At 55.9% G+C, this 17,824-nt stretch overlaps 1 protein-coding gene across 2 annotated transcripts in view; it reads right to left on the reverse strand.

The window, feature by feature from the left end:
- Window positions 1-8,352: 8,352 nt before the first annotated feature.
- Window positions 8,353-17,824, reverse strand: part of NOL6 (nucleolar protein 6) — a 12,587-nt gene continuing 3,115 nt past the window's right edge. The window contains exons 4-26 of one of the 2 annotated variants that reach the window (XM_024753871.1): window positions 17,245-17,424; window positions 16,737-16,905; window positions 16,386-16,520; window positions 16,145-16,308; window positions 15,938-16,058; window positions 15,675-15,733; window positions 15,490-15,591; window positions 15,172-15,287; window positions 14,824-15,001; window positions 14,544-14,666; window positions 13,844-13,992; window positions 13,617-13,692; window positions 13,239-13,379; window positions 12,976-13,093; window positions 12,740-12,894; window positions 12,485-12,648; window positions 11,939-12,091; window positions 11,628-11,725; window positions 10,705-10,826; window positions 10,493-10,582; window positions 9,919-10,113; window positions 9,701-9,802; window positions 8,353-9,525 (exon numbers count right to left, since the gene is read on the reverse strand). In XM_024753871.1, coding sequence (XP_024609639.1) covers window positions 9,376-9,525; window positions 9,701-9,802; window positions 9,919-10,113; window positions 10,493-10,582; window positions 10,705-10,826; window positions 11,628-11,725; window positions 11,939-12,091; window positions 12,485-12,648; window positions 12,740-12,894; window positions 12,976-13,093; window positions 13,239-13,379; window positions 13,617-13,692; window positions 13,844-13,992; window positions 14,544-14,666; window positions 14,824-15,001; window positions 15,172-15,287; window positions 15,490-15,591; window positions 15,675-15,733; window positions 15,938-16,058; window positions 16,145-16,308; window positions 16,386-16,520; window positions 16,737-16,905; window positions 17,245-17,424 — 3,060 coding nt within the window. In that variant the 3' untranslated portion in view covers window positions 8,353-9,375. Of the gene's footprint in view, window positions 9,526-9,700; window positions 9,803-9,918; window positions 10,114-10,492; window positions 10,583-10,704; window positions 10,830-11,627; window positions 11,726-11,938; window positions 12,092-12,484; window positions 12,649-12,739; window positions 12,895-12,975; window positions 13,094-13,238; window positions 13,380-13,616; window positions 13,693-13,843; window positions 13,993-14,543; window positions 14,667-14,823; window positions 15,002-15,171; window positions 15,288-15,489; window positions 15,592-15,674; window positions 15,734-15,937; window positions 16,059-16,144; window positions 16,309-16,385; window positions 16,521-16,736; window positions 16,906-17,244; window positions 17,425-17,824 lie in introns of both variants that reach the window. The other variant, XM_024753870.1, reaches the window with a different exon arrangement.

Consider the following 17,824-nt stretch of genomic DNA (forward strand, 5'->3'; position numbering starts at 1 on the left):
GTACGTGGGCCTCTCACTGCTGTGGCCTCTCCCGCCACGGAGCACAGGCTCCGGACGTGCAGGCTTAGCAGCCATGGCTCCCGGGCCCAGCTGCTCCGCGGCATGTGGGATCCTCCCAGACCGGGGCACGAACCCGCGTCCCCTGCATCGGCAGGCGGACTCTCAACCACTGCGCCACCAGGGAAGCCCGCCTTTCTGGGCATTTTTCATGGCTTTGCTCATGCCTGTTGAACATGGCTGGGTTAACAGAGCTGTCACACGTGTACCTGCGTGCATCTTGCACATGGCTCCAGAGGCTGAGCTGCAGTTGTCCTGACATGCCATAGGCCACATGCTTGCCGGCAAGGTGAGTTCCAGCTGGTTTGTTTTTTGGTTTTTAATATTTATTTATTCATTTATTTATTTATTTGGCTGCACACTCAGATCTAGTTCCCTGACCAGGGATCAAACCCCGGTCCCCCTGCATTGGGAGGGCAGAGTCTTAACCCCTGGACCACCGGGGAAGTCCCGAGTTCCAGCTGCTTTTAACCCTCGCCTCTCCCACTCTGGCTGATCCCTGGCCAGGGGCAAGTCTGTCCCTTTAAGAGATTAAGCTGGCTGAACTGAGGGTGTGTCAGTCCCATCTCAGGGGAGGCATGGGGCAACCCTGTTCCCTATGCTGCATCTGATAATAGGGAAACTGAGGTCTGGTAGCCTGGGCCTTACTCCCACAGGACTGGGAGCAAATATGCCCTCACCCCAGTCTCTAAAGGCAGCTTTGCCAGGGAAGAGCACATTTTCCAAAGGGACTTAATCCAGGTGGGCTAAGGGCCCAGGGGACTTGTCCCTTGAGGAATGTCTGTCAAAAATGAGGGCTCCAGAGGCGACTCATGCCCAAATAGATAGCGTTTGGCAACACACATAGGTAGATTCACAGGTGCACATGCAGGTGTGCAGCACACACTCTACCCTCAAGGCTGGCAGCCATACTTGCCTATAGACCCTGAGCTTTGTTCACATGCTCCCGGGATCCCATTGCCCATGAGAGCCTAGCCATAGGCTCACATATATATGTAATCCCCACACAAGAGGTCCCCATGACCCTTGGCCCAGGAAGAAGCACCGTACCCACTGAACCCCATGGGCTGGGAGGGCCCAGAGTGAATCAGGGAGCCATTACTGAGTGCCTGCTGGAGGCCCCACTGCCCATCTGTGACTCAGGACAAAACCCTAGACTCCCGGTGCCGGAGCCCAGACTGTGGGAAGGGGGGAAAGCTCCCCACAAGGCTTCACTCTCTTCTCCCCACTCCCTGGTATGCTTCTCAGCCCCTCACAGCCCCAGGTGGGGCTGCACAGGGCAGGAAGTGGCAACGTGGTTCCTCAACACTGAAAGAAAGTAGGGAGCCCCAGCCCACAGAACCTCATCCTCACTCCTGCCGGTCCTGGGCCTGCCAGCAGCCGAGCCTGGTCTGGAAACCAGAGAAAAACAGGGGCAGCTCCACCATCAGCAGGCAGAGCACACACCTCCCCCCCGGCCCCATATACACGTGTTTGCACTCAGTTCACATAGGTGTTCACATGGGCTGCACCCTGAGGGAGCAGGTCACACACATAACTGTGGATCTGTGTATCTTGCAAGTAGCATCTATTTACACATGTGCACTTACATGTACTCACACATGTGCACATGCGTGTACATGCTCACCTATAATCCTGGGGCTGCAGCTCACCATAGAGCATCTTTGCCACCTCCCACTTCCCCAGTGGATGCAGCGCCATGCTGAGGCACATGGCTTGGCAAGTGGAACGAGAGCCAGTTCCCAATGCCCCCTCACTCCAAATCAAGGTCCAACCTTCAAGACCATGACCCCATATACTCCCACCAAACTGGTTCTTATCTGTAACTAGGGTGTACACACATGTTCATACATGTACACACCATGCATATTGGGATGGGTTAGGGTTGGAGCTGAGGAGGTATGGGTAGGGCTTCATGCTTCTTAGTGGGCCTGAGAGGACCCTGCCTGGAGGAGGGGGAAGGATGCTATGCTTTCCAAGGGTCCCTTATTCCTGTCAGCCCACCTCGGGTCATCTGGGAATAAGAGGGGTCAGGGCCTGAAGATGCTTGTCCAGAAGCGCTGGGCTGGCTGGCCAGAGTCTGGGGGGCTGAAGCAGGACCTCATTGCACAACTGGATGCAGGTGTTGGGGTGAGGGGGCTCATTCTCATTGTAGTCAGTGTGAATGGCGCCCCCAGGAGCAAAAGATAGAAGGAAGCTCGGCTTCACAGGAAGAGCCTGAGCTTGGTGAGGCAGGCCCTGACCCTGAGTCACGCGGCTTACCCAGAGCCATCTGGGCTCCCTCCCGTGCTTAGGGAAGGAAAGCCTGAGTACGGGCTGGAAGCCAGCCTGCCTGCCTGGGAGCTCCAGGACGAGGCACTTGTCGAGGCCCTATCTCCTCCCAACACATCTTGAGCAAGGTCTGTGTCTCACCTGTGCAGGAGGGCTGAGGGCAGGAGGGCTGTGCCCAGGAAGGGGACTGACAGCCGATCCACCCCATGGGAGGCCGTGACTCCTTGAGGTCAGAAGCTGGGGGAGTGGGTTCCCAGGCAAGGGAAGGGCTGAAGACTCAAGTGCCAGCCTGTTGGACCAGAGGGACTGGCTGGGGCCCTGTAAGGGGTAGGGGTGGCACGCCCTTCATTTCCTGTCCCCCAAACTCTTTTTGCCTGTATGAAAGCAGCTTGAACCAGCATAGGAGGAGACATGGGCCTTGCTGTCAGCAAGTGGAGTGGAGAAGAGTGTAGACATAGAAAACAAGTCATACTACAGTCCCCCGGCCTCCCTGAACCCCTAACCTCTTCCTGAGCATTGGAGTGGGATGGGGGAGGGGCTGACCAAAACAGACATACATACATTTTTCAAGTTTAGAAAGTACTTCCTGGGGCTTCCCTGGTGGCACAGTGGTTAAGAATCCGCCTGCCAATGCAGGGGACACGGGTTCGAGCCCTGGTCCGGGAAGATCCCACATGCCGCGGAGCAGCTAAGCCTGTGCGCCACAACTACTGAGCCTGCGCTCTAGAGCCTGCAAGCCACAGCTACTGAGCCCGTGCTCCACAACTACTGAAGCCTGCGTGCCTAGAGCCTGTGCTCCGTAGCAAGAGAAGCTACCGCAATGAGAAGCCTGCACACCACAACAAAGAGTAGCCCCCGCTCGCTGCAAGTGGAAAAAGCCCATGCACAGCAACAAAGACCCAAGGCAGCCAAAAAAAAAATAAATAAATTTATATTAAAAAATAAGTAAATAAAATTAAAAAATTTATTTTTTTTAAAAAGTACTTCCTCCCATTTGTGAAACAACCCCCAGAAGTGGGTGTATACTTTACCCTTTCACAGATGATAAAACTAACAGTTGGAGAGAAGTCACTTGCCGTTAAGTGCTTGTTTTTTTTTTATAAATTTATTTATTTAATTTATTTATTATTTTTGGCTGCATTGGGTCTTTGCTGCTGTGCGCGGGCCTCCTCTAGTTGCGGCGAGCGGGGCTACTCTTCGTTACAGTACGTGGGCTTCTCACTGCAGTGGCTTCTCTTTTTGTGGAGCACGGGCTCTAGGCGCGCAGACTTCCGTAGCTGTGGCGCACAGGCTTCAGTAGTTATGGCGCACGGGCTTAGTTGCTCCGTGGCATGTGGGATGTTCCCGGACCAGGGCTTGAACCCATGTCCCCTGCATTGGCAGGCGGATTCTTAACCACTGCGCCACCAGGGAAGCCCCCCCGTTAAGTGTTGAGCTGGATTCAAACGCCATGCGGATATGGAGGAGACGTGAAGAGGGCAGGGAGGCCAGGGAGGTCCCTCCATGCTTCAGCACCCTGTCTAGAGGGTGCCCCACTCTTAGGCCACTGCTGGACGCTATTCCTATTTCTGGGCCTTGAGAGTCGGGGGCTGGCTCTGGACAGGAACGGGGAGTGGAGGGCAGAGATGAATCACCCTCTTATGAGTGTGCCCAGACTTGGGGGTGGGCAAGCAGTTCCTCCTGCTGCACCAACAGTCACCCACTGTCTCCAGGCAGACGAGATGGAGGAGAGCCTGTGAACACAAACCACACCCTGGGGCACCTCCGGCCAGATGTCCAGCTGGAACTTGAGAAAATATACCCTTTGACCCATATCCTGGGGACTCTGTGTTCACCTTCTGGTGTCACCCTGAGCTGCCCTCAGCACCCTTTGAGGACAGCAGAGGGTCACAGAGAGGAGGCAGAGGAATGGGACGGGAGGCCTAGGCCCTGTGCTGAGGAAGAGCCCAGAGCCACAGGGGCTGGGCTGATGGGGGCAGAGCCCTCCTGTAGACCCAGAAGCTCAGCTCCAAGCCTCGCTTGGCCACTGACCAGTCAGGTGGCCGAGCCAGCTCCCTTTCCCGGCCCCTCAGTTTCAGTTTCCTCATCAGTCACCTGCAGGTTTCAGGTGGAGTCCCCCCCAACACACACACACCCAGGGCCCCTGTAAGAATCAGACAAGATTACGGATGTTTCAGGCTTTGAAAACTGTATTACAGTCAATGTAGAAGGAAAGGTTCATTCCAGAAGCTGCCTCGTTAATGAGTCACGTTTCCTCCTGTATGAATGTCGTGCGTATCCATATGCGTTCTTGGCTCTGTGTATGCGTGTACCCATGGAGGTCTGTGTGTACATGTGGGCGACCCTGGGGTTCTGTGTGCATATCTGTGTGTATCCCTGTCTGGGCTTGGCTGTGGGTCTGGGTTCAGTATTTATAAAAGCCAGAGATAGGAGGTGGGGATCTGTTGAGGAGTCTGGAGACAAAGTGACCTGGTACAACATGATGAGAGGGTTTGGATTTGGGATTTAGGAGGCAGAATGGGCAGGGCAGGTCGGCAAGAAGCTGAGGTTGAAGGTAGGCAGAATTGTGTAGACAGGAACCTGAATCTGGGTGGGGCCCAGGACAACTGCTCTCTGAGAGGCCTGCGGTCTGAAGGTGGCCGTGGGAGGACAGGTGGTGGAAGGCTCTGCATCTGGTGTTCCAGAAAGGTGATGGGTATGTATGAGCCCCAATATACTCTCCCCTCATCCAAGCCCAGTCTGGGTGCTAATTACAGGGCAGCCACCCACTGCTGGCCCTAAGGGAGAGAAGTCTCAGAGGAAGCATCGAGAGGAGAGGACAGCCCGCTGCAGGAGATTCTGCAGTCAGACCTCAGGAATGACTTCCTGAGCGTCTCTAGACCTTGGGGCAGTGGAGAGGGAGATTGGGGAAAGGCCAGGATATCATATCTATCTTTTTCATCCAAACCATTTGGTCATCAGGTGGAACAGAAGCTGGGTCTCAATGCCCCTCAATGACCCCTCAGTCAGGGTCCAACCTTGGCCTCGGCAGTCTCTAGGAGAACCCAGCTCTGTTCTGTGGAGGTTTCTAGTCTGGGAGAATAGAGGAGAGCTCCCAGACAGGGAAACAGAGACATAGGCTTGCGGTAGACCAGAATGCTCACGCTCCCACCCGCTACCCCATCCTTGACCTTGCTCCCCTGGGTCTAGTAACAGCTTCATTCTGCTGCCTTGCGCAGAAGGGAAGGGGCAAGACTGGCAGTCAGCCCAGGAAAGGGGAGGGGCCCGGCTTTTCACTCCTCCCCGCCTCACTGGAGAGATCCATAGCTCCGGCCTCTCTACTCTTTTATTCCTCATCACCCGACCCCTTAGCCCCACGAAAGCCCAGGCTCAGAAGCAACGCATGCAGCCAGGAGACATAGATTCTCTGTAACTCCCTGTGTGACCCTAGACAAGTTCCAACACCTCTCTGGGCCTCTTGCAAACCAGAAAAATTATCCTCTCCATCCCTCTTCCAGAAACTGAAGTGGGAGAGGTAAGTGAGTCTCCCTCTGGGTTTGGAACACTCTTGTCCCCCTTAGTTCCCCAGGGCAGCCCAAGATGCCACCTTCTCTCTGCAGCAGAGAGATGGGCAGGCTGGCCTTTCCTGAGGAAGGTGGGGGTGACTCACGTGCCCCAGGCTTCTCCTCCCCTTTATCTTTATCGCTCACCTAGATTAATCTGTGACTCACAAAGCGAGTAGCAGATGTTGAGGGGGTTAGGTGCATATTTATTGGGGTGGAAGGGGTGGGCCTCAGACTAGCCCAATCTGACTTACTAGGTCAGGGATGCAGCAGCCCTCAGGATTTCACTGAATGTAACCTGCTGCAAGGACCCCTGGGCTTTGGGGTCTTGCTTTTTTCTCCAAAGTAAGGAGCTGGGCAGAGGAAAACAGGGTCTTCAGCTAAAAGGATTCTGGTTTAGAGGAGGTTGTCAGATAGCACAGCCCGAAGAGAGGACCCTTTGAGAATTCACTGAATGTGACTACATAGAGAGGCTTGGGAGGTCTGACAGAACTGGGGAAACTGAAGCCCCAAGAAGGGGAAGCCTTTATTTACAGCCATTTAGATTTACAGGAAGGAATCCAGAGTTCCTGCCTCCTGAGAGCTTTTCCTCCTGACTTGCTCTTTAAAAACAGAGCAGATTTTGCCTTTTACAGCAACCCAGAGCTGGAGGCAAAAACCTGCACCAGCACACTAGTATATACAGATGTGCACACACCCGAGTCCAACACACACAGAGCAGACAGAGCACACCATACATCACACACAGCCTCCCGCCCCATCCATGTCTACCTGCAAACGCAGAGGCCCACAGGGGCAGACGCACGTGTGGCGGCACGGTAACACACATCCCCCTGCACACCCTCGCTCCAGCAGGAGTTCCTCCTAGGCTCCTATCCTCTTCCCCTGAGGTTCCAGCTCCTCATGTCCCCTCTCCTCCAAGGTCATGTTAGACCACACCAGCCTCCTCACCTACTTCCCAGAGAAAATCCAAGGAAAACAGGTTGGAGCAAGCATTGAAATTGGAGCCTGGTCTTCGTGCTCCCCTCACCCCGCACCCCAAGCTGGAGCAGGGAGTGCAGAAAGCATGGCGGATGTACCTCCTTGGGCTTCTGAGTCATCTGCCCTCTTCCCTTGCCACACTTGGCACCTGACAAAGCCATTATCATGGCTTCTTTCTTTTCATTTTTTTTTTTTTTGGCCGCACTGCATGGCTTGAGGGATCTTAGCTCCCTGACCAGGGATCAAACCCATGCTCCTTGCAGTGGAAGCACAGAGTCCTAAGCACTGGACTGCCAGGGAAGTCCCTATCATGCTCATTTTAAAGATGGGCAGGTTGAGCCCAGCAAGGGGAAGTGACTTGCCCAGGACCACATGGGGAGGTAGCAGGGCCAAGGCTCATTTCCCCTGATTGGGACTGGTATCTGCACTTCTTGGAGCCACGAGCTTACCTGGAGGCAGATCCCACGCGTTCCCTGCACTGGAGTTGTGAAGGAAGCTACGAGCCTGGAGCTGACCCTGGGATGAAACGGGATGGTTTGAAACCAGCCTGTACCCCCTGCCCCTCCCCAGAGTCCACGGAGGGACTGCCACATGTGAGGGACTAAGAAAAAGGAAAGCTGAGAAGCCAGGGACGACCACAGGGCTGGGACTGCATCTCTTATATCTCACTGAAAATACAGCCTGGCACACTGAGATCTGGAGTACATGAATGAATGGCACAAGGAGAGAGATGGACACAGACCTCAGTTCACGCAGCCAATCAGTGTATTCCCTATACTAATTTCAACCCCAGGCCAAGCTGTCCCATGACAGTGACAGGCAGGGACTGGCATAGGTTCACAAAGACTAACAGAATGGGGACAAAATTGGAAACCAGAGTTCCCATGTGTGGCTAAGCATCTTGAGGATGAAGCCAGATAGCCAGACCTCCAAGTCCCTCTACAAACAAGCCCCCACCTGCAGCTGAACTTGACCTCATTCAGAAAATGATAATGAGGAAAAGCAGGTACTTCATAGGGCTGGTATATGATCAATTTCCTTATGGAAGATATGGAAAATAACAAAGGGTATCTTATTAGGCAGGCACTCAATCAACCTTTTTTTTTTTTTTTGGCTGCATTGCATGGCTTGAGTGATTTTAGTTCCTCAACCAGGGATTGAACCTGGGCCCTCAGCTGTGAGAGTGTGGAATCCTAACCACTGGACTGCCAAAGCAATTCCCAACATCAGCTTTTTAATTCTCAGGAATTTCACCATCAAAACCCTACCCATTCTAGGCAGAGATTGCAAATCATGATGCTCTTCTCCTTGAAGGCTTCTGGTGGCCTGCCCTGCCCTCCATCCGCCTGGGCCAGGTGCCCCTTCTGCACACACCTGTATCCTACTTGGGCAGAGCACTGTACTAGGTGCCGTGAAATCTGTTCAAATATGTTTCCTGCCCTCAAAGAGCTTACATTTAGGAGACAAGGTCAAAACCATGCAGAAAAGGCAGACAAGCCAATAACATAGGGAAATTCAATGATTTCATTTTAAATCACAGTTTAAAACAAGAGAGTTCACGCCACTGTACGTGACTGCAAAGAGAAACGAACAGGCAGTAATTGCTCTAATATTTCAGAGGAGAGAAAGCGCACCCTAGGCTGAGGGCGAGGAAGGGCTTAAGGAGGAGTCACTGTTTGAGCTGAGTCTGGAAAAACAGCCAGGATTAGGGAGAGGCTGCTGCAAGGGGGGGTGTGGACCAGGCTGAAAGGAAGCAGCACCCCCTCCCCCAGGGCACTGGGAGCTCCTGGAGAGCAGGTCTTGGGTCCCACTCACCTCTGCACCACCACTGCAGGAGCACAGAGCCTGAGGGGCTCAGACACCGGAGGCCAGGGCAGCAATCAGTGCTTTCTGCATCTCTCCTGGATGGGGGACCACCAGTCCCCCTCACCCCTTCACCCACCCAGCCCCTTCCTGTCCTCTGTGCTTTTCCATGTCCCCACCCCGGGATGCAGCGGAACCAAAACAGGAGCGCACTGTGCCCCTTCAATGCGGTGTATTCATCCCACGTAGCCCCCTCTCCACTGCTCAGTGCTGGTGCTCTGTGACTCTCAGGCAGTGCCACACCTTCTCTGAGCCCCATTTAAAAGGCCTGACGATGCACCGAAGGGCATACTGAGGTTGAGGCACACATCCTGGCAGAGGGGTGGGGACAGAGCCTCAGCCCTGGGCACACAGCCTCTTCTCTGGGCTTCTGGGAGCAGCCTGGGAAGGAAAAAATAAAAAAGGCCCAGGCCAGGCTGACAAGTAGATGGATCTCCTGGGTTCATTCAGGGGACTCCACAAGACACCATGGCCCCTGCCCCAATGCTGGGGCATCAGACAGAAAATGGGACAGGGCTTTGTTGGGGATGATTCAGCATGCTCGGGTCAGCAAGCCCTCCTTGGACGGTCCATATGCAGCAAGGGTGGTCACGGCATTGACATCTTGCTCCAGAGGTCTGAAGTCCTGTTGTCCATCTACAGCTTGCTCCTGGGCTGGAGGTCACACGGTCCACCTCTCACTTCGGGCCTCCACAGCCTGGACTAGGCCTTCGCCCAGGATGGCAAAGTCCTCCAGGATGGCTTCTACATTGGGCACCATCACCAGCTCCCCACCTTGAGACACCACCATGCGCCCCTTTGTGTTGGAGGCCTGAGAGAATCAGAGAAATGTAGATGGAGGTGTCACAAGAGGCACATGCAGAGACACCAAAACACGTGTTTCACACATGCCACCGGGTCACTTGTGGAACCACACACAGACACACATGCCCATGTGGAACACATGTACACACTCAGGAACAGACAACTGTCCCCAGCCAGCTCACCTTTAACGGCTGGGGCTGGAAGCTGGTGGGCTTCCAGAGGACACCGATCACCTTTCCGCCATGCTGGTCATAGAAGAAAAGGGCCAGGTCCCCAAAGGCCTCCTAGGAAAGGGCAGGACAGAGACAAGATTACAGGTGGACACCTGAGAGCCACCTCCACGGCCCCAGCTCCACCTGGATGTCCCCTCCCCAGGGTCAGTCAGCCCTTGAGGACGTACCCTGAGCTGCGCCAGGTAGAGCTGAGGAGGATCGTAGCCCAGCACGGGCATCAGGGAGGAGGGCCCCGGCTCACTAAGCAGGCCCCGGCAGAAGGAGGCAGCTGGTGAGTCCACAGCCTGGCGGTGCCGGGGGATGTGGCGGGGTGACAGGTGGATTAGCACGTCGTACATGTCCAACGGCGGCCGGAACACTGTCTGAGGAGGGGTAGGGGGTGCTCAGCAGTGCCCACTTGGGAGCTGGGAACTGGACCACAAACCCCTCCACATGCCCACTCTGGTTCCCTCCTTCCCTTTTGTCTGACCCACCCATTATGGGCCCAAATGCTCATTTGAAGGCAGGAACAACAAGACCCAGCTGGTGGCAGCTTGGGTCCCCAGGAGGAGTGCAGGGTAGAAGTGTGAAGCCAGGGCCCCGATTCTCCTGCAGGCTCCCCCACTGCCAGGCGCCGTGGGCAGCTGCAACGCCTTCTCTGGATTCAGTCTCACCAAACAGGGGCCCCTAGAGCTCCAGACTTCCATGGTTCAAAGGCAGAGTCCCCAGAGCCCCTGGAGGCAGTCTGGGCCCGGGGCTTACCCTGATGTCCCCAGGACCCTGGGGATCCATTAGCTGCTTCTCTAGGATGGGCAAGGCCTCGGCTGCCAGGACCATGAGCTGGTGTAGGATCTGGGGGACACACATACATCAGAAAGGTCACACCTGACCACAGGTCTCTCATAGCTCAGGCTGGGCCTGCTTTTTCCTTGGGGGAGAAAACCACACATTTGGGAGCAGGAATGAAATTAAACCTGGGGCGAGGGTCCATCCTGTGTCCATACAGAGCTTTTGCGATCCTGGGGGGTAATGATGACCATGACGGGAAGTTTTGTCCGGGTTGCCAGGAAGACACTGCGGATCTCCACCTGCTCCTCTGCTGTGGAGGAGAGGGGGTCTTGGGTCAGCCTACTCCTCCCACAAGACACCCTCTACTGCCCTGGGTCCTCCTACTGTACACTTAGCAGCTGCCCATCACAGGGATTTTCCAACATCCCCCAAATGGCAAAAGCGATGAAAGGGACACCGCATCTGCCTCAACTGGGCAGGGTGTTAAACTCCCAGCCTGGGACCAGAAGCAGAATTTTCCACTGCCTGGCACCCTAGTCTGCTTTCCGGGCCTGCACAAGCTGAGGCCTGCCCCTGGCCCCTTCCTACCCTGGGCTCCCACACACCTGGGGAATTAGAAAGCTGATACCTTCCTCTCTGCTGGGACCAGAAGCTCCTCATATTACAACCAGAAATCATCACTCACCAGCCCGCCCCCCCCGCACCGACCCCGCACCCAAGAGGTCTGGGCGTGTATTCTAACCTGAACCGTTCCCTGCTCCCCACCGTAAGACTTCTCACCTGGTGTTCAGAGCCCTTCTTCCTCTCTCCTCTTCCCTTCACAGCCCCCCAGGTAGCCTGCTTACCATCCCCAGTCTGCTGTGTTTCTGACCATCACATGGGCAAACCATATCTCTACAGTCTTGGAGCTCCCTAAAGGCTTGATTTGGTCCTCTTCCTCCTTAACAATTCCCTACCCCCCAGGCAGTCAGGGTCAGGAGTGGATATCCGGGATAGGGGAGGCAGAGAGAAAACCTAACAGACTGACAGGGAAAACCCTTGCCTGTCCTATTCTACAATCCACAAAGGGTAGTTCTTGCACTAGTCCGACCCTGATCCTGCCACTTACCAGTGAGCTCGTTATTGAGGTTGACAATTAGGGGGTTGTTCTTCCAATCAAAGGTTGATATCAGGAAAAGGAACCGAAGGAAGCCCACCTGGGGGGAGCTGAGAGGAAGGGGTAAGCAAAGCATCTGGGCCAGTCACACATGCCCAGGCCCCCCACGGCCCAGAGAGCCTAGGCCCCTTGGTGTGGATTGCGGGGGTTAGAACCCCTTCTGTCCCTTGGTTCAGCCACCTCTCCCATGTGGACTGAAGCACGGGGGATGAAAGCTGGCCCCAGTGGAACTTCCTGGCTAGGGGAAAGGTGGAGGGAATCACCTGGGAGGGGTGAAGGGCTCAGGGTGCAGGAAAAGGGCAGCAGCCACCAGGTCCAGGCTCTCATCGGTGAGCTCCTCACCTAGGAGCTGGGCGCGCACCCACCGCTTGGCCAGCCGAGCCACACCCGAGAAGGCTGGGTGCTGCTGCTGGAGTCTGCGGGGAGAGGAGGGTAGTGGCCATGACAGTGAGGCCCTCAGGGCCCAAGAACAGTGTTTCAGCCCCGCTGCTGCTACTTACTCAACTTTACCCAACACTGGCCTCTGTGCTAATGCATTACACGTATCATCTCACATCTTCCTCATTAGTACCCCAAGAGGTTGGTCCTAGCATGATTCCCATTTTACAGATGAGAAAAATAAGGTTGAGGGGAGGGGGAATCCTGCCCAAGGGACACAGCCAGTGAAGTGGCAGGGCCAGAGTTCTGGCACTTGCCTGACTCCAGAACTCATCTCTCCAACCGGCCTTCCAACGAGACAGATGGCCAGGAGAGCAGAATGGGGCCAGGAAAGGGTCTACGGACCTAAGAGCCTGTGGGGGTGGCCATACCCATGCAAGGTGCTGGTGAGCAGGGGCAACTGCCTAGTGTCCCTCTCAAGGCGGAGGGAGGCAGGAGTGTCCCTCAAGGAGATGACCCCCTCGGGGCTCCGCATCTCCCTCAGGATCTGGGGCTCCCGCTGATAGGCCACACGAATCCGGAACACAAACCCATCCTGTTGGAAGAGGGGATGGCATGGGAGGCGGGCCACCCTGACACCCCTGTCCCCTCCCTCCCTGGGTATCCCTGCCCTGCACCAGCCGAACCTTGAGGACATCGGTGTGCGTGGCTGTGGCGCGGCACTGCAGCCCATGCTGCTGCGTCAGTAGCTCTGCCAGGCGCAGCTGGAAGGCAGCCCGGACCCTCCGTATGGCCTCAGCATCCTGCGGCCACTGCCCGCTGCCCTCCAGGTGGCATACCACTGTGGAGAAGAGTGAGAGGCCTCAGCCTGCGGCCGGGGGTGAGAACAGTCCCTCTCACCCCCTCGCAAGAGCTCCCTCACCAGTCATGGGCTCCACGTAGGCTGGACAGGGCTTGTCAGGCCGGGGCAACAGCGAGGCCCGCTCTTGCAGCTGTTCATAGAAGGAGTAGGCTGGCCGGACTGCGGTTGGTGGGAACACCTATGGAAGAAGGGGGGGCTGAGGAAGAGGCCTGGGACTGGGAGGGAGTGCCCAGAGTCAAGAAGCTGGAAGGGAGAATACTGGGTGAGTGGAGCAGAGGTGGGTGTCACGAAGCAGAAAGAGCTCCCTGCCCCTTGCGCCTCACCTCAGTGTAGCGCAGCACTGGGTGAGCTCCCTGCACGGCAGACACGGTCAGCGGCAGACCTTCCAGTCCCCACAGCAAGCGACTGAGGTCATCGTAGCAACGCACTGCAGCTGCCAGGGCCTCCTCACCTGTGCTGAAGGTCTGAGAGGGAAAAGAGACAGGAGGGCACGACCTTTCATAAGAGCTCCACCACCTGGGATACAGCCCTGGCTCAGGCTGCTGCTGCAGAGCCAGGGGGTCCCCTGCTGGACGCTCTGGGAAGTGCAGCCTGGCTAAGATGGGGCTCTCCACCCCCATCCCCACCCCCAAATCCAGCCACTCAGGCTGCTTACTCTACAGTCCCTAGCCTTAACCCAAGCCCTGAACCAGGGCCCTTACCTCTTTCAGGCTTTGAATCAGTGCATCCAGGAGGCCCCCCGTATAGTGGACACAGGTATCTGGGATGTCAGCATGGCTAGAAAAGGGGCACAGACGCAGTGTGGGCACTGGGGGCCATGCCGAGAGCTACTGGATGTGGGCTGCTCACCCCAAAAGCTTGGGCCAGACCCTCCTAAAAGGCTCCCCAGCCCATGGCTGCCTCCTGGCATTCAGATGCTAACACTCACAGCGTTAAGAGATGAGTGACCACCTGGTGGGGAATAAGGCGCTTCTGGGCCATAGAGGCTGCCTCCCAGACCACAGCTTCCCGAATGGCTCCATCCTGGAAACGCCGAAGCTCGGAGCGAGATCCCCAGAACTGGCGGAAGTCAGCAGCCTGGGAAGAGGAAAGGGGTAGTGGTAGAGATCAACAAAGAAGGGCTCTGTCAGAAATCTCCCAACAGGGGACTTCCCTGGTGGTCCAGCGGTAAAGAATCCACTGTACAAGGCAGGGGATGTGGGTTCAGTCCCTGGTCAGGGAAATAAGATGCCACATGCCACAGGGCAACTAAGCCTGCGTGCCACAACTACAGAGCTCGTGTACCTCAACGAGAGAGCCTGCGTGCCGCAAACTACAGAGCCCATGCGCCCTGGAGCCTGAACGCCACAAGTAGGGAGAAAAAACCCACACGCCACAACTAGAGAGAAGCCCGTGAACCACAATGAAAGATCCTGCATGCCTCAACAAAGATCCCGTGTGCCGCAACTAAGACCCGATGCAGCCAAAAATAAACTAGCTAAATAGATAATAAATAAATCTTGCAAAAAAGAGAAAAAAGAAAGAAGTCTCCTGACAGGCCTCAATCCAGGTGGCATGAGGACAGCCCACTCCACTCCTTCCAATGCAAGACAGGACCAAATCACCCCTCAGACTCCAGGGCTCCTCACCTCAGGCTGGTCAGCCTCTGGACCCAGCTCGAGAACACTGGTCAGCCCCTCAGGCCGGAGGAGCAATCCCAGGGTCAGGACCCCGGCGTCTCTGTGTTTCGGTGGATCCTGGCTGATGTCCCACTGTAGGATGTAGAAAGGCTGAGCTCAATCCAAGCATCCCACAGCTTGGTCTGGAAACCCACTTTCTAGTGAGAGGGATAGTGTGTCTTTTGTATCTCTTGGGACCCTGGGTCCAACCCCCTCGGTCCCACAAACTCCCCAACCAACACCATCTCACCTCTGAGACTGGGGGCCGAGAGTGGGCCAGCAGGTGCAGCCGGGACCCCAGGCCCTGCTCCAGAAGGGTGGTTAGTGGGCCCAAAGCAGCTGAGACATAGTCCCCACCATGATCCTGCAGCTCTGGCCACAGCTTTAGTCGGTGACACGCTGCCTGCAGGCGACTCAGTGGACGGAGACTGGGGATGCAGAGAGGGACAATGAGGGGGAATCAGGTACTGCTGGTCCTAAGTATCACCACCCCCACCCCCAGGATGATTTATCTGAGCACTTGCCTGAGGACCTTTGCCCCATCACTAGCCCCAGGGACACAGGACTCACTGGCATATCCTGGCACCCCGAAACTTACTGCAGTATGTGGTCAAAAGCCCGGACCATAGGTTTGGGAGTCATCAACAGCAGCTGGAACCCATCGTCAGCTTTGCTGTCCAGCAACACCACAGACAGCCGTGCCTCGTGCTGCACCTGGGGCCACAGAGTAAGGAGGGAACTCCCGCGTGAGACCACCAGCACTGCACGCCTCCCCTTACGGAACACAGGGCCCAGACCCAGAGACGTGCCTGACCAAAGGTCTCTGGAGAGGAGTTTCTGGGGTTCTGGTGCTGGCAGAAGGGACAGGGTCTGGGCTGGGACATCTGGGGAAGCCAGGAGTGGGCGACACCTGTACCTGGTGGCAAGTGGAGGCAGTGACATCAGCACAGAGGTTGAGACGGCCTGAGGAGTCCAGGAAGACAACAGGGAAGGCCTGGTGGAAGTCAGCCAGGGCCGGCTGGGAGGGGGAGAGAGAAGCCAGTCAGGGCTGGGCCTTAACTTCAGGATGCCTTGCCCAAGACTCAGCACTGCCCTACTCACCAGGGAGGGATCTGAGCTGAAGCACAAACTGATCCCGTTGACCGTCAGATCTGTACTGGCTGAAATGAGCCAGAGAAGGTGGCTGTGTCAGAAGTATCCCCCTCCCTAGGGACCCAGCCCTCGTGACACCCACCCTCCGGACAGGTGGCTGCAACTGCCTGCCTCTGGGATTCGGTTTGCTCATCTGTCTGAGGACCAGAGACCGAATGATCCCTGATGGGTAAGAGTGGGGCCCTTGGCCTTTCCGAGTCCAGCCGCCTCACCCAGAAACTGCAAGGTGCTTCTCAGGACCTGGTAGCCGCTCATGGTGGTATGGATCTTGTGTGTAGACACCAGGAAGGCAACCAGCATGGAGACAAGGAACCCACTGAATCCTCCCAGGCCCTGAGGGGGAGACGGAGGGAAAGGCCAGAGCTCAGAGCCAACCCACCACTCAGTGAGGCAGGGAAGCTGGGCCAGTCCCCACTCACCTTGTCCAGTTCCCGCTGCCGCAGCCAGACCTTCAGAAGTGCCACACCATCCTTCAGCCCCGAGGCTGAGCCCAGCACGGTTGATAGCAGCTGCGCATGGGACTCAAGGGCTGTGTCCTGCAGGACCCATGTGTTATAGTGGGGGGTGGGGGGCTCTGGGCTACCTGTGAGAGGAAAGGGGAAGTCGTGAGAGGAGAAGTCCCCGCAAGACCCTTCCCTCCAACTCCACCTTGATACTCACCATCCCCTGAAGGACTCTGCCCTTGGTACCAGGCAGTCCGCACATTGTTCTTGGACGGCAGCAGGCGGCATGGGCGGAAGAAGTCAGGTGGAGGGCATGGATGCAGACGGACAGTGACCAGACGCTCATCCTTCCCTGGGGGGAGATGGGAGATGCTGAGACCCTGCAGCCCCCTGGAGCCGGAGGAACCCCTGTACCACCCACACCGCCCCCGCTCCCCATTTGAGGGCCTCACACCTTTGCCCTCCAACTTGAGGCCCAAGCTTCTCACCATGGACTTGAGGCCCTAGTTCCTCCCCCACTGGATTTGTCACCCCATACAGTGCCCTCCACCCGGTATATGTCTCCCACCATGCGGCCGCAGCAGCAGCGAGGGTTTCAGGTGGCAGCCATTGGTGTAGGAAAAGCGAACACTGCCAAAGAGTGGGTCTTGGGACAGGTGGTGAGCCAAGTGGGCCAGGTAGAGGGCACGCTTGCGGAAGTAGCGCTGGTTCAGCCCATCCTTGTCCTGTAGGATCTCCTGGAGGGGGTCAGGAGAAGAGAGAGATGGCCAGTCACTTAAGTCCTTGTTGTTGGAGAACTTGGGGGCCGAGATGAAGCCAAGGTCAAAGCTTGGCAACCCCATCTGCTGGCCAGGATGCTTAAGCCAAGGCTAGCAATACCACAACTCAGATGAGGAAGACAAAGTTCCAAATGGCAAATCTAAGCTCCCTCAGGACAACTGCAGTGGTCTGTTCTTTGGATTTAGAATTCAGATTTCAATGCCCCGGCAAGCGAGAGGTGGGAAAAAGAGAGGGATCGAGGGATTTGTAGGTGGTGAAATGGCAGACCTCTCCATTCCCCAAACTCTGAACCTCACCCTGGGCATGGTCAATGCCACATCCACATTGATGTCCGGCCGGATGCAGGTGCCCAGAAGGTAACTGCCCACAACAGTGACCTGGGCTGGGGGCAGGAAGCGGAAACAACCCTTTACAGTATAGGGCACTTGGTGGAGGGGAACTCGAACCCCATCCCGGAGCCATGCCTGGTTGGTCAGCTGTGGGGACAGAGACAGTGACACGTATTAATTTGACTGCCTTCCTAACATGTCCCCTTGATGTCTAGTAGACATCTCAAATTCAACATGTCAAAATGTTTGAAACCAAACTTCTGATCTTCCTATAAACATGTCTTCCCCATTAAGACAACTCCATACTAGCTGCTCAAGCTAGAAATATTTAAATCATCTTGACTCATCTCTGTTAAGAACACCCATTTTACTTTCAAAAGGTATCCAGACACTGACCACTTCTCTACTCTACCCTAGTCTGAGCCATTTTTCAGTGGATCATTGTACAATAGGTTTCTAACTAGTCTCCTTGATTTCACCTTTGTCCCCCTCCATTCTACTTTTTTTTTTTTTTTTTTTTTTTTTCGGTACGCGGGCCTCTCACTGT

The sequence above is a fragment of the Neophocaena asiaeorientalis genome, unplaced genomic scaffold (genome assembly GCF_003031525.2).
Source record: "Neophocaena asiaeorientalis asiaeorientalis breed wild unplaced genomic scaffold, Neophocaena_asiaeorientalis_V1.1 scaffold220, whole genome shotgun sequence".
Lineage (NCBI taxonomy): Eukaryota > Metazoa > Chordata > Mammalia > Artiodactyla > Phocoenidae > Neophocaena > Neophocaena asiaeorientalis.